Source organism: Cavia porcellus, unplaced genomic scaffold (genome assembly GCF_034190915.1).
Source record: "Cavia porcellus strain 051 isolate PalLab524CR breed Dunkin Hartley unplaced genomic scaffold, mCavPor4.1 scaffold_30, whole genome shotgun sequence".
NCBI lineage: Eukaryota > Metazoa > Chordata > Mammalia > Rodentia > Caviidae > Cavia > Cavia porcellus.
In genome coordinates, this window is record NW_026947513.1 from 27,447,897 (window position 1) to 27,464,168 (window position 16,272).

The 16,272-nt window shown below is 40.8% G+C and overlaps 1 protein-coding gene across 3 annotated transcripts in view; it reads right to left on the bottom strand.

The window, feature by feature from the left end:
- The window catches only part of Tec (tec protein tyrosine kinase), a 113,181-nt gene that overhangs the window by 14,200 nt on the left and 82,709 nt on the right, over positions 1 to 16,272 (bottom strand). For all 3 annotated transcript variants that reach the window (XM_063240612.1, XM_063240614.1, XM_063240613.1), the window contains exons 6-10: positions 14,689 to 14,729; positions 12,820 to 12,995; positions 8,611 to 8,676; positions 4,077 to 4,131; positions 1,461 to 1,540 (exon numbers count right to left, since the gene is read on the bottom strand). In XM_063240612.1, coding sequence (XP_063096682.1) covers positions 1,461 to 1,540; positions 4,077 to 4,131; positions 8,611 to 8,676; positions 12,820 to 12,995; positions 14,689 to 14,729 — 418 coding nt within the window. The remainder of the gene's footprint in view (positions 1 to 1,460; positions 1,541 to 4,076; positions 4,132 to 8,610; positions 8,677 to 12,819; positions 12,996 to 14,688; positions 14,730 to 16,272) is intronic.

The following is a 16,272-nucleotide window of genomic DNA, read 5'->3' on the forward strand; positions in this document are numbered from 1 at the left end:
TAGATTAGATTTTAGAAGTCCATATTCCATTTTAAACATCCTTATAGAATCCAGATCTTCTCTAGTCATCGCTTGCTAAAAATGCCTGTACGATGGTTCTCATTGCTCTTAGGACAAAAGGACCAGGAGGCAGGTGGCCGCAGCTGCTGCTGTTTGCCTCCCCTGCCATGGACTGTTTCTCCTCTGCCAGGCCCAATGCGGGAGGCAGCCGCGACTGAAACCTCTGCACACTGTGAGCAAAAATAAACCCCTCCTCCTTTAACTTTGGGTGTCAGGTATCTTGTCTCAGCAATGAGAAAAGTAACTAAGACACTGACATCAGCTGGCTTCTGCTTTTACCTCTCAAGTCTCTTTTCCTCCTTCACTCTCTTCTTCCTTCAACCCAGCCACACACACTTTTTCAGCTCCACTAATTTGCTGTATCCTCTCTTACCTCTGGGCTCAGGCAGGTTCTATGGTCAGAAACCCCTTCCTTCTTTCCACTTTTTTCTGCCTTATGCATGAGGCCTCAGCTTGTGTGTTATTTAGGAAGACATACATGACTGATTCCGATACGTTTTGGATATGTACCCCCTAGACAATGCCTACACACATCACCCTCCTACCACAGCCTTTATTCCTGTGCTATTATCTCCCACCTGTTGCCTGTGCAGCCCCTCGTAAGATCCTGGAGGGCTAGGGCTGTGCCCACTTTGTTCAATTAGTACTTAGTTCAATACAACAATTATTCACTGGATATTATTAAAGCTTTTACAGCAAAGTGTAACAAGTAGATAGATAGACTGATAGATACCACAAAAAAATATGTATATATATATACACATACATACTTTAGGAAAAGACAAATCATATGACATTTTTTTTACCCTCATACAGGGAACCCTGGCAGGTATCATATCCTGCAGAAAACCCACTACATTGCTGGCCATTAGAAAAGAAATTGAAAATGCATATACAATAATCTCAGTGACCAAGGTTACCCCAGCAGCAGTTCATTGTACTAATGAATGTATAGAAACTAATGGCGACCACTTTGAGTACCTATTATAATTGGAGGGACCAAAAGTGACTAGTATTAATCTCATGATGTCTCAGTAAATTTAGTATTAAAATATTTATACAAGTTTTCTTTTCCCAAACTATGTACATGTTTTTTTTATCAGTACCAGGGATCGAACTCACAACTACACGTTTGCAAGACAGGTGCTTATGCCACTGAGCTAATTCCCAGCCTGCAAAGTATGTACATATTTTTCATGATGAAAAACTAGGAAGAAAATTATTGAAAATATGAATATAGACCAGCAATAAAGGTTGTATTTTCTTTGTTAATGCTTAAATACAGCACTATGTTGAAAATTAGAAATGTGTGCTGACAATATAGAAAGTTCATACAAAACTGTAAATTAAAAAACAAAATAAAACACATAAAAAAAATGTTAAAGAACAGGATTACTTACCCTCCAAACTTTGTATAAAGGGAGACTGTGTATAAGCCTGGTTGACTGGAGTCCCTTACCATAAAACCGCCTTCTTTATCCTAAAATCCAAAGTGAAAATTTCCTTTTTAAAAAACTCCAATTACTATTATCAGTGCCATGGAGAAGATTTAAGGCCCAGTTATATGACTATTACCTTTGCCTAGAAAATCTGTTTTGCAGAAGTGCAACTTACTAAGGTCTCTCAGTCTCTGCTCCTCACTAGTGGGCTATGACTAAATAAAGTGCACTCATACGCCTTACAATCACAAGTTCACACCCACTAATACTGCAACCCAGCGCCCTCTGAGGGCCCTTCCAGAACCAACAGACAAGATTTCCTAATTCCAATAGGTCCTGGACACATGGAAAGCAGTCACTGAAAAATGCATCTTCATAATTTTCATTTCAAACATTTTTCATATTTGCTGTAAGTTTTGAATCCTGACTCAATATCACTTTCTAGAGAAACAGCATTTTTCCTGTAAATATCATGTGCTCTTTCTAAGAGTGTATTTAAATATCTTTAACTTCCCTGAAGTCTGAGGTTAAATATCACTCTTTACAAAAGGAGAGATGGAGGCATAAGTAACTTAAACAGAGGAAATCAAGTCAGTATTGCTGGAACATTGGTGAATAAATACAATGCCAAATGAATAACAGATAAATCTTTATCAGGTTCAAGCAATAACAAAAAACTATGAACCTCAAATACCTCCCTCCCAACCATTTCTAGTTAGAGCCAAATTCTAGCATTTACACTGTTTTAAGACAAAATGTGTGTTTCATGACTGAAATACAAAATAAACTTTATTCTTATTCATAAGACAGTAAATCTGAAATAAGACCTTATAAATATATCTGATTAGAACAATTCTAAACAATAATTGTGCTAACTGATCAGTAAAAATATAATAGCTTCCCTCTGTTTACTGAAAGCCCCCTCCCTGTTCTACTATGTGCTCAGACATGAATGCATACAATCCTACAGTCTGTGAGGTAGCACCCCTCTTCTCCACATTTGACTTGACAGTCAAAAAAAAAAAATGGAGTTTGTTCAGCACCTGAGAGGCTCAGGTAAGACGATCACCATGAGGCTGAGGGCAGCCTGGGCCCCATAAGTGAATACAAGGCCAGCCTGAACTACATAGCAAGTCCTTGCATCAAAAAAAATGAACACAAACAAACAAAAACCAAAACGGAGTGCAAAAAGGCTCGATAACTTGCTTCAGGTTGCAAACCAGGATTTGGATGCCAGACCACCAAACAACTCATGTCTCCAGAGGTGCCTCTCACTGTGAGGCCTTCAGGAAGGCACACAAGAATCCTGCAGGGATGCGCTCCACTAGGCGTAGACTCAATCAGCAAAGTCACCCACAACTGCTTTTGCAGCATGAACCAGAAACTATTGGCGAACCTGGACTGCTGGTAATAAACAGGAGGGAAAATGGGAAAGCACGAGCTAGAAGAACCGGAACGATTACTAACCAGAGTAACTAGACCATAAATGCAGGGACCACAGAACTCATCTTCTAGTCCAGCTCTGTCTTACAGAAGCAAAGAGTAGAACAGGGAAGTCACATGCAGACCTGTCTTTCTCAAACAAGCGCAGTCCTCTGCACTATGCTTGGTCCTCTGCGTGGCTCTTTTAACACGTGGGTATTTCAGCATATTTTCCCAAGAGCAATTAATATGTCGTTAAAATTCATTGACAAATGAGATCATACAATACAGTATAAATTATGCTAAAACAAATAACTTTGAGCAAAAAAAGAAAACTATGCTCAAGTACAAAACTCAAGATAGCAAATGATAAATCAGTAAGAAAGAAAACAAAGAAAATTTTGCTCATGTATAACTAACATCTACTTTTAGGGGTTTAACTGTATCACTTCCCCCTCACAACACCAAAAAATGTCTGGAGTTCCAAGCCCAGTATTTCAGAATGTGATCATATCTGGAGATTAAGAGATAGACATTTTGTGTGTGTGCGTGTGTGCGTGTGTGTGTGTGTTTTCATTTGTGAAAGAGTCTGCTTAAATTGCCCAGGGTAGCCCAGAACTTGCATCCTCCTGTCTCAGCCTCCAGAGTAGCAGCTGTCACCACAACCAGGTGGAGACAGGATGCTTACAGAGCTTGTCAAGTTAAAATGAAGTCACTAGTGTGAACTCTAATTCGATAAGACTGGCATTCTTGTGAAACCAAGTATGTATAGAGAGACAGGCGCAGAGGGAGGAGGACATAAAGAAACAGGGTATGAACAGCCATCTGCAAGCAAAGGGGAGAGGCCTGCAAGACCCCCTCACAACGCTCAGAAGGAACCAACTCTCCTGCCTGCATCTTGACTTTGGGCTTCCTGCCTCCCTAATTGTGAGCCAAGAAAGTTCTGTCATCAAAGCCACTTAATTTGGGGCACTTTGTTACAAAGCCCAGTAAACTAAAATATCAGTGTTTTCTTTTAAATGACACTGGGGAAAATCTCTTTATAGCGCAGTCTGTTTTCAGGCTTTAAAAACAAGTATGTGAGACCACTTATTAGACACTTCTTTAAATTAACCTGTGCTGAATAAAACCCACAAAGTAAGCATGAATACTTACTTCAGTTCTGAGGAGCTGTTCTGCTTTGCTTCTATTTGTATTTCTGCAATACCACCTAGGAGAAAAAAATACACACACACACACACACACACACACACACACCACAGACAAGTCATCAGATTTTTTTTTTTTTGTTTTTTGTCTTTTTCGTTTTTATCGGTGCTGGGGATCGAACTCATGACTGCCTGCTTGCAAGGCAGGCACTTATGCCGCTGAGCTAAACCCCCAGCCCCCAAGTCATCAGATTTTTACAAGTTATTCTTACGGATTATTTTTCCAGGTAGGACTGAAAAATTCATCAATAACAAATGTAAGACAGCACTCAAACTCAATAGACAACAGTAATATTTTTATGTACATACTCCAGGCCTTTTGCTACCTATTTTTTTAATAGAAGTAATATATGTATGTCCACAATCTTAATGTTTCATTAAGGTGAGAGCAAACCTGATACATCATAATTTGAATTTTTCACGACAGACGTTTTTTTGCAAATCCATGTTGTTCTATGTATATTTGTGCAGATGTGTCATAATTTATGTAAGCTATTCCTCATTACTTAACATAAAAAATTATTTCTGATGTATCATTATTGTAATCGTAGCAAAAATAGATGTTATTCCACTGATCCAAACATGCAAGAAACGTCACTTTACAGTCTCTTGAATTCAAATTAAATGTAGATTTCATCAAGTCACTATGATGGCTCTCCACTCGATTTCATGAAGACCCCAAGCACAGAAGAGGAAAACAGTGAAATTTAAGAGCAGGTTCTCTCTCCCAGACTTGTTGCTTCCTGCCCCCACCTCTTGTGGGCACAGAGCAGCCACTCCTTCCTCCCCACCAGCTCCTCCCCCTGCCCCAAGCCACACCCCAAGGCCCGTGTGCTTTTTAACCACGGGGAGACCTTTCTCCAGATGCTGCTTTCTCCCATCGCACCCTCAGCGGGGGTCGCCCTTTGTGTTTTCGTTCAATAGAATCCCTTCACAGGACTATAAGCAAACAGCCGAAAGACTCTGTTTTTCAATTTCAGATTTGTTTTGTTAGATGCTTGTTAACATGCCCTGGGACCTCAAATGTCAGGAAGCCAGATGGAAGCCTCTGGGGCATTTGAGCTTTCCACCACTGTTTTAGCCTTTCATAAGAACCAACACATGCCTCTGGCCCAGCAAATACCCTGGACAAGTGAACACAAAGGTTTCCCTGATGGAGGAAGGCAAAAATACAAAGAACAAAATACAAGATTTCTTTCTGTCTGAATTCTTTTTTGCAGCAGGCAAATATACAAGTTAGTGATATCAAGATATTTTATTTGTAATCTGAGGTCATGAACCAGGCCTCAGAATTTTCAACATCTCATTATTATGGATTCTACTTTATGAAATGAGATCAAGTTCAACAAAACTGCAGTGTTAATCAATCCATTTCTGAATGCAATCGAGAAATAGAATACATTAGGAAAATGAAATGAATTCTGGCCCTGAACCTTCTCCATTGATACAAGAAACATTTTCAGGTGCCAAAAAAGTCATAAAAGTAACTAGAACTCTAATATGAGGAAATTTCTGTTTACCAGCAACAGAAGATCCTGTCGCACATGCTCACAGGGAGAGTAAGCAGTGGAGGGTTAGACTCTGGTTCAGCCCTCACAGAGAAACTAAACATAAAAACACTCAGAGAAGGAGGTTCCTTCCTCATCTACTATATTCTATCTCTTGAGAAGAGATTTTTTAAAAATAGGGGGAAATAAAGAATTCACTCTACAGAGAACAGACTCAAATCCTGTTCTAAGAGGACATTTTTAATGATGTTTTTAGATTCCCTGAAAAGGATGTTTCCATCCTTGGGATGTGCTATAGTCTGGATGTGACATACCCTCTAACGGCCTATGTGTCAAAGATGCGGTCCCCAGGGAGGTACTGCTAGGAGGATATGAAATCTTTTATGGTAGGTGGGGCCTTGTGTCATACAGCTGTGCCCTCAAAGGGGACTATGGGACGCTGACCACTTCCTATTCCTGTCTTTGCTTTCTGGTTGTGATATAAGCAGTCTTGTCCTCCCACACAACTTCCACTATAATGTGTTGCTCACCACAGGCACAAAACATGCCCAATAGATCATGGACTGGAACCCCAGAACCATGAATCAAAATAAATCTTCTTGGAAGGCAACTGTTTTAGGTATTTTTGTAGTCATGTGAAACTGACTAACACATGGGATAAAGCCAAACAGGGAATGTTGAAAGGAAGGAGAGTAAAGAGGCAGGCAGGAATAAACTGATGGACTGATGGGTGTTTCCCAGTGGCTATTCATGGCTTTCCCCACAGTCACCATTACAGTTTGTGTCTGAAACACCCCCAATGGCTCATGTGTATAAGGCTTGGTTCCCAGCTTGCGCAGCTACTGGGAAGTTATGAAAACTTTAAGAGGTAGGACCTCGTTGGAGGAAATAGATCACTGGAGCCATGTCCTGAAGAGCATATTGGATCCTGAGGACCTTCCTCTCTCTGCTTCCTGGTGACAGGTAGAGCAGCTTTGCTTCTCCATGTCCTCCTTGCCATGGTGTTCTGCCTCATCACGGGCTAGAAACAAGGGAACCGGCCAACTACGGCTTGAAGTTGCTAAAACCGTGAGCCAAATAAATCTTTCCTCCTATAAACTGATTTCCTCAGGTATTTTACCATAGCAACAGATAGCTTACTAACACCCCTACGAAAGGAGAAAAAGATCTGAATTCATCCTATCACAGAGTGGCACACACAGGCTGGGGATTTAGCTCAACGGCATAAGCACCTGTTTGGCAAGTGCACGGTCATGAGTTGATCCCTGGTACCAAAAAAAGAAAAAAAAACCCCACAAAGTGATACACACACAGGTAGACTGTGAAGGAGCCTGTGTGACGAGCAGACAGAGATGGCAGCCATGCTCCTGCACAAACCTGACACAGATGCCGTATTGATTCCTGGCTTCAGAGGGAAAGATGTGTGCTGCTCAGTCTCCAGGGGAAGCTTGTAACCCTGGCTGCCTGTTATGAACTCGGCAGTTCCCCCCATCTGAGGAGCTCGGGACCTCATCATGAGGATGGCTGTGGTACTTTTTAGGGGAACCCTGGTCCTTCTTTTGAGCATTGTTTCTTGGCTCCAGTGTAGAGCCCTCAGTCGACTAGCACAGATCCCCGCTGTCACAGACTTTCTAGCTTCCACTGCTGACCATTGGGCTACCGAGACTTGGATGGGTCATTGCTGTGGGTTCTAGGCCTCCAATTGGACTCAATAGGAGGCACCGTCATGAGCTCTAGGTCTTCAGCTGAACTCATGCAGGATATTGCCGTGGGATCCAGGCCCTCAGCTGGATCCTCTAGGTCTTTACTGTGTAGACAGATTTCATGCACTTTCTTTGTATTTGACTCCTTAAGTGACCATTATAAATAATACTATAAATTATGCATCCTGTGTGTAACTGTTCTCCTTGCAATCCTTGATTACACTACAGCCTCTCACCAAGACGCAGATTTTAAACAAGAAAAGGTTATCCCAGTTCTTCTTATATAGAAAACATACCAAAAACAACCAAATGCCTCCCACATAATGAAGACCTGTCAATTTCTATGCTGTGTGGCTGGTTATAGCTGGCACATGCTGAGTGCAGTAAGTATTTAATAAATTTGTGACTGGATGAAATATAGTGCAGTTATGAAAATAGTATCAAAGGATAGTTGATGGCAAGAAGAAGTATTTACTCATACTATTCCATCAGAAAAATGATATAAAACAGAACATACAAGATAATTTTATCTTTAAAAATAATAAAGAAATTGAAAGGAAATAAACTAATATTGACAAAAGTCAACTCTGATTTATGAGTAATTTTTTATTAGATTTTTTTCTAGTTTCAAATTTCAAAACAATAATCCTGTGTTATTTTGTTTTCTTCTTCTAACTAAAATAATAATTTAAAGACTAATCTGGAAAATGCTTTTCCGGTATCCGGTATTTCTAATGAATGAACAATGAACAGTTGTCTGTATTTTAAAATCAGTTACACTGTGATTTACTTAAAATCAGTTCAGTTGGGCTGGAGATTTAGGTCAGCGGCATAAGCGCCTGCCTTGCAAGCAGGCAGTCGTGAGTTCGATCCTGGTACCGATAAAAAAAAAAATCAATTCAGTTGTGTTGGGGGTTTTGCTCAGCAGCAAAGCTCCTGCCTGTCAAGCATGAGGTCATAAGTTTGATCTTTGATACCAAAACAAAACACAGCAAGGGCTCATAACCCAGAGCAACCAGCAGATTTTTCTGAGTAATAAAATCAAATTCAGTTGTGAAATACAGAACTCCCCTCAAGTGTCACCAGAAAAATGCATTGCAGGAACTAATTCTCAGTTTCTCACCACAGTAGACAACTAAATTAAGGATATGTTGGCACCATCTTCCAAAGATAATGAAAAATATCTACTAATCTTCAAAATGCCTCATGTAATTAGGAAAATGAAAATACACTCCTGTTTTCCATAGTCAAAAAATAAACATTTACTTACTCATATTGATCTAAGTTGTTGGATTTCTTTCCTGTTACATAATTACTTGGGATGTATCCTTCCGTCCTAGATAAGAAAAACACACTTTAGGTAACAGAAATTGCTGACAGGTTGTTTAAGAAAAGAAAGACTACTAACTTCCTAGAACAACTGAAACATGTTGCCCAAAGCTTGGAAAACTGGCTGTGCCCCAGGATTCAGTATGCTTACATCATTTGACCCTTCGCAGAGCACTTCCCCGCTGGTCTCACACAGGCACACACTGTTGTGCCCATTTCCTGGTGGGAAACATAAGGCACTTTGCCAAGGTCCCAGAACTTGCCAGCAATAGAGCCCAAGCCTGCACTCTGACCAGGCCTGATGCTCTTCCCAATATCCCACAATGCTTCTCCAGAACTCACAATATCCCACAATGCTTCTCCAGAACTCACAATTTCTTAGGGTGTTTTAAAGAAACTGCTGCTTCACTGAAGTGAAAGCACTGCATAAAAACACCCACCAATGACTGAGTAGAACAGTTTCACACAAGTAGTCCCCGATCACTGTATTTGGATCACCAGTATTAAAACGGCAGACTCAGGACCAGGGATCTAGCTTAGCGGCAAGCACAAGGTCATGAGTTTGATCCCCAGCACCAAAAAAAAAGGCAAACTCCTTAGCAAGGGCAAGGCTTTGAGTTCAATGCCCAGTAATACAAAAAAGAAAGAACAGGAAAAAAAATGCAAATTCTTTTGTTCGCCTGCCTTCCACAGAGGAAGCCAATGGATGTCAACAGCTTGCTCTGTTTAGCCAATGCAACAAGCAAACCAGAGATAAACCAGAAGTCAGGTGCTAGAGTAGAAGGAATACAAAAGTGGATATTGTACAAATGGCCTTTTCTATGCCCGTCCACACCTAGGCAAAGACAGGTCCCACTGTGTCTGGCCTCAGAGCATAGAGCATCCCTCATGGCCCCGCAGTGGGCAACTCTCCTGTTCCACTCTATCCGCTTTGCGCTCCTTCCTAAACTGCCCCCAAAGTGAAGCAGCACATTTCCTGGTGTCTGAAAGGGCCAAGGAGGAATCATACTCCAACAGATCCATATTAAGAAGACTTACATGAAGCCAAGGAATATTTAGTTTTATCCCAGGTGACTCTTAATACATAGTACAGTTTAAGAAGCACTCTGTTGGTAGGAGCCAAGATTTCAGTACAGAAAATAGGTACAACAGTAAAATGAAAAATCAAGTAAAACTTTGTGATCTCAAATTTGAATGTGAACTATCAGTGAAAACTCATCATACACATATGTACATACACACACACACACACACACACACACACACACACACACACATTCATGTATGTAAGCAGCCCTTCTGCATTGAGAAAAGCCTAAAAGCAATGACAATCTAGCAGCAATTAAAAACTAAGCATCTTAATGATTATCCATAAACACTATTTCTGACTAAAAAGAGGCAGTATTCCCTGGGAAAATATCAAATTTCAAGTTTGGCTATGAAAAATACAGGATGAGTTTGAGTATTTTACTAAGTCAAAAAGCAAAAAAGTTAAGAAAGACTAGTAAGGTTCTCAAACAAAGATGCTTCCATTGACCCAAGAAGGGACGATCCAAGCAGACAGCCTGAGGACTGCAAGGGACTGACCTGACCCCACATTAAAATTACTAGTCCAGTCATCAACACATAATTCTGAAAACTGGTAAAAGTTAAGGATCAAAAAATTCTATATTCCTTTTACTACATGAACTAAATGAACTGAGCAACAGTGCAGCTCTTCAGAGAATAAATGTGGAATCAACAACGTTAGAAAGTCACCATCTTGTAATCCCTAAGGAAATGATGATCTAAGCCAAAATCACTGCTGATGTCAAAGTCATTAAGGGAAACACAGATGAAGATGATGGAGAACAAAAGCTGACATCCCACTGCACAGCCAGAGATTACCTTCTAACGTGCTCAGGCCACTAGACCAAATCACCAGTTTTCAGAAAATACAAGACATTGTTATGTTTAACAGTACCAAAGGAAGCAATCAACCTAGTTTAGATTACGGTTCATCTTATGGGGTGAATAAGCTGGTTTCATTAATAAACCAAAAATGAGAGATGGATGGCAACAATTATCAAATAAAAGAAATACAAGCAAGGTATCCGCCAAAATGCAATGTGTAGATTTTGTTTAGAAACTTTTCTGAACACAGCAACTGCAAAATGCGTATTAGAGCTAATCAGGAGAAATGAATTCAATTATTAGTACCATCTTTAGATCTGGGCCATAAGGGCCCCGCCCTGATCCACCATTTAAAGAGCTATGCTAAAGCCTGTATCTCTCAGCACTCTTCCAGACTATCATCTAGGTAATTAGGATCCCAGAATTCCCTGGCCTTCGCCTGACCTTGCAGCACCAGCCAGTCCCATACCACGTCTCCCGCCAAGGCCCAGGGGCAGCCATGTTGGCAGAGTCTGCAGCGGGCCATGGGGACAAAGCTGAGTGCCTGGCGGATGAAGACCCTGTGCACGGGAATGATGCAGCCAGGGCAGGAGGAACAAGACAGCAGTGCTGGGATCCAGCCTTCTCACGTGAAAATCTAAACTCAGACCTCGCCTTTATCATTATGAAGCTAAATTTGTCAAGTTGGAGGATAAGCAATATTTTGTGTACTAGTTTATCTACCTGACTTACTAATATCTAACTATGTAAAAAATATGATACAAAGGCTGTCATTTGCACCTTCCTCTAGGCCTAAAAATGTTAAGGAAAAGTGTATAGATGATAGTTGCATAAATTATTGCTAACTATGATCATAACATGGCAGGATCTTTTAAAAAGTTTTAAGAAGTTAAAATTAGAAGTGAAATGACATGATGACTTGAATTTATTTTTAAATACTCTAGGAGAAAATTCAGAGAAACCTGAAAAATAAGACGAGCAAAATGTTGGAAATTTTTGAAGTCAAGTGACAAGAAGTACTATTATACTACTGTTATGGCTCATAACCAGATGTTCTCCCAAAACCTCATCCATTCATCAGTGGGGTTTTTTAGAGGCAGCTAGATCTGGGGTGTGTGACTGTGACTGAATGATGTAAAACTGGGATTAAGGGTATTTGGATTAGTGCACTGATTGGCTTGCGTGGTTGCTGGTGTGGGTTACAGCAGTCCCACCTGGGTATGTATAGTTGGCACCAATCAATAGGCTTGCAGCCTGCAGGGACTGTAAAGGGAGAGAGGGAAGGCAGGCTTGCTGCTTGGTATCTGGTGTTCGCTGCCACCTTCAGCCTGCTACACTGTGACTTGCTTCTCTGCCATGCCACCCTGCCTGGAGCAGGCTAACTATGCAATGAAACCTCCACAAACTGTGAGACAAATAGACTTCTTCTCCCTTAGCTTGCGGGTTTCAGGTATTTTGTCCCAGCAATGCAAAAAGTAACTAAGACACTATTACCTACTTCTGCTGGTATTTGAAAATTTCTTACTGAAGCCTAAAAGATGCTCATTTCCTGTGTTTACCAGATCTATTCATATTTTTCCCAAGAAAGTTCAAAGAACTGTCCTTCCCTCAGTCCTAAATTATCTGGTACAAATATTGCTTGCTATTTACCTTCCTGCATGTGTATATGTAAACATTTTATACATACATACATACAGAAGTGAAAGAGAAATTTGAAGAGGCTCTGTTATACTATCTGTGTAAACACATATACACCCACATAGATAGACAAGAATCTAAAATAAAAGAATGATAAACTGTTTCTTAGAAAAATGCAGGATTACTGAGCTGAGGATGTAGTTTAGTGGCAAAGTCCTCAACTAGCATGCACAAGGCCCTGGAATCAATCACCAGCAAAAAAGAAAAAGAAGAAAATAAAGGAATTAAAGGGGAGAGAGGAGGAAAGAAGGAAAGGAGGGAGGGGAAAAAAGAAAAACCTAAAATCACTTACTGCAGGGGGAACAAAACATAAATAAGTTTCTCCAAGATTAAAACAGTCAGAGAATGGATGAGAGACCAGTGTAATGTATTCTAACTTACAGAAAGAAGTGACTTACCAATTTGCATTAAATGAATGACTATCAAAACACACTGTGAATCTTCTCAGTAACAGTACGCGCTTTAACTTTTGGCCATCTAAGTTACAGCCCAGGCTCATTTCACTCAGCCCCTAACTCCCATCCACACTGCTCAGCACGCAGGGACAGGCGACACTTACCCGTACTTATCCCTGGCCCTCCACCAGTGAACATCATTCTTTTCCAGTATGATATACTCTTGGCCTCTCTCTAATCTGAGATCATGGGCTTCTATTGCTTGGAAATCATACATTGCGATGACTATTTCTTCACTAGTCTCCTCTTCTTCAGGAGGAATTGGTGGGGGAGGCCTTCGCTGAGCAAAGAAGACATTTGAAAGTTTAGTCTTAGATTCAAAACTTATCAATGAAGTAAAACACTAAATGATTCACACACAGATAGAATGAGGCAGAAACTTCACGTCTAAGTCAGCTAACATAATTTGGTGAGATCAATGTCTGATAACGTCGATGCTGCTAAATTTCTCATGACTTGCAGAATACAGAAGATGGAGCAGGACATGCGGCATACACCTGTCATTCCAGCGCTTAGGAGACTGAGGCAAGTGGGCTGCCACAGATCCAGGTCAGCTTGGGCTGCATAGTGAGGTCAAGGCCACTCTGAGCTAGACAGTAAGACGCTGTTAGAGAAAGAGGAGGAGGAAGAGGAGGGGCGGGGGAGGGGGAGAGAAGAAAAGAAGGAGGAGGGGAAGGGGAGGGAGACAGGGAGGAGAGGGAGAACTGGGGCAGCACTGGCTTTAAAGTGTTGCTGAGCATAAGGGATGGATTTTCAGAGGACACAGGTGAGTAGACACCAGAACTAAAGGTAGACAAGCTACTGAAATGGCCTCGATGCAGAAACTCTACCCCACAGAATTTTAGCAGGTCCCCTCCTACTGAAAGGAATACAAAGTGCATACAAAGTGCAAGCTGAATGCTTACGGCCTACATTTTTTCTCATTTATTCTTTTTAAATTTTATTTATTTATTTTTTCACAAAGTGTCACTATTTAGCCCAGGCTGGCCTTGAACTCAGTGATCCTCCTGCCTCAGCCTCCCAAGTGCTGGGACTACAAGCATGCACCACCATGCCTGGCTTCATTTAATTTTAAAATTGCTCCCACTAAGTAAAGTATTATAATCTCCGTGTTATAATGAATTGCCACATTGAAGAAATCATGAATTAAGTAACCCATCAAAAGTTGCTCACATCAAGTTCATATCAACTCAGTAACTGAGTCCAAAGTACATTTTTTTCTACCATCGCCCACTCCTCAAAGGCATATCATTAAATGTTTTTGAGACACTTCTGCTGTACTGTGGTCTTAAGAGTGAGATATTCCTTTAAAGTCTCATTCCTCTTCTATAACTCTGTAAGTCAAGCTATTGGCAAAATGTCAGGGGGTAATCCATCCCACAATAGAGTACCTTAGTGGGAGATCATTTGCCAAAAATGCATGAAGCCCTGGGTTTGAGACCCACACTCCAAAAGTAAAAAACAGGACTCACAGTAACAAAATCTAACACAATGGATATTACTCAACACTAAGAACAATTCAAATAAGCCACAGTACATTTGCTGCCAAGATGGTCCCAGGGCAAAGCAGCATTGCATGCATAAGTGAATGCACTCTCACCAAGACAAAGGATTTCCATATGAAACTAACAGTGTGACAACGGTACTAGTTTAGTAGATTAGGAAAAGTGGAGGAAAGGGCACATGGAAAAACTCTATATTATTTCTTTCAAATGCATGTGAATCTGTAGTAACCTCAAAATAAGACATTTGACTTTGAAAAGTGAAGGGAAACATCAGCAAGCAGCTGCTGTTTAGAAAATCACGTTCAAAGGGAAAAGCACGCATACGAGGAACCTCAGCTCTAGTCAGACTGCATTCTTAGCTGTGATACTTACCGTGAACTCAGGTAAATTACTTAATCTCACTTAAAAAGATTATAAACCCTGCTGAAATGTAAAAGACGTAACTTCCAAAACGGACAGTCCACGTACCTTCTTCATTTCTGGTGCCGGAGGTAGTGCCTTTTTTATACCTGAAAGTGCCAATAACAAAAGCAGGTGAAAATGCTACCTGCCAACGATTGGTAAGGAAAAGTGAGAATGAACACACAAACAAGGGATCCCTCTGTGGGGTGCATGAGGTGCCACTGCACAACCTAACTCCTCAGCAATGCCTGCTGAACCAAAAACTGAACGGAGGGGCTGGGACTAGCTCAGAGGCATAAGCACCCCACTCTGCCTGGCAACGTGGGGTTGTGAGTTAGATCCCCATACCAACCCCCCACCAAAAAACACCAAAAACAAACTAAGCCAAGTTATAGTGGTGCTCCCCACTTGCCTGTGATTTTACTTTCCATGACTCCCAGTCCATCACAGTACAAAAAGATTAATTGAAAACTTCTAGAAATAAACAATAGTTTTAAATTGTGCTATTCTGAGGGGCAGAATAAATCTCACACTGAAGGGATTGGTCTCTCTGGGATGTCAATCATCCTTCTGTCCACAGTGCACACCTTACCCAGTCCAACAGCCAGTCAGCTGTCTCGTTTATCAGACTGCCTTGTGCTACTGCGACATGCTTGTGTCCAACTAACCTCATCTTACTTAGAAATGGCCTCAATGTGTAAGAACAGTGATGCCAGAAACCCAGACAGCCAGAAGAGAAGCCACAATGCACACTGATCCCATTATTCTGGCCACTTTCTGAAGCAGTTCTGCAAGTCCTTTCATGATGTCTGTAGTTATGCTGTTGTGGCTGCCTCGATGTTCTGGATTGACTCACAGTGTGTGCCTTTCATGGTCATTTTGTGTTTAAAGAAAAATAAGAAGTCACACCAAGCCAGATGCAGTGAGCAAGGTGGATGAAGACACGGTGGAAAGCTGTATTTGACAGAGACTGCCGTGTATGTTTTGAATTGTTTCAGGACATTGAGGTAGTCATGAAAAGACACTCACAAAAGAAAACTTCCAGATCTGCTTGAGGAAGTGCAAACACAATGAGATAAATGTATCTGAAGTGAGGGCGGACTATTTTGAGAGAGATAAATGCTTAGATTAATGCTTATGTGTCATTTATTGTAAAGTTTTTTATAAACATTCACCATATTTTATAATATCTCATGTATATTTACAGAGACCACATCCACATAACTTTTATTAAAGTATATTTTATACTTGTTTCATTTTATTATTAGTTATTTTTGGTAATCTCTTACTGTGCCAAATTTATAAATTCAACTTTATCACAGGTATGTATAGAAAAAAACATGGCGCATATAGGAGTCAGTACCATCTGTGATTTTCAGCTTTCCAAGGGACGCTGGAAGTTCTCCTCCATGGATAAGGGAGGACTTCTGTGATGACAACACTAACAAATCAACAAGTTGTGTAAGTCTGTGTGTTCCTCTATAGCTTACAGTACTAGAGTTGTGGCCGGTATATGATAACCCAGCCAAGTGGGCAGGGCGTGAAGTTATAATCAAAGGGCTCCGTGTCTAAATGGGATGTGCAATTTTTAGATCTGGTCCTTAAAAGTACCTCCTGTGGGGATCATTGACCCTGTTCTCCTTTTCTGCT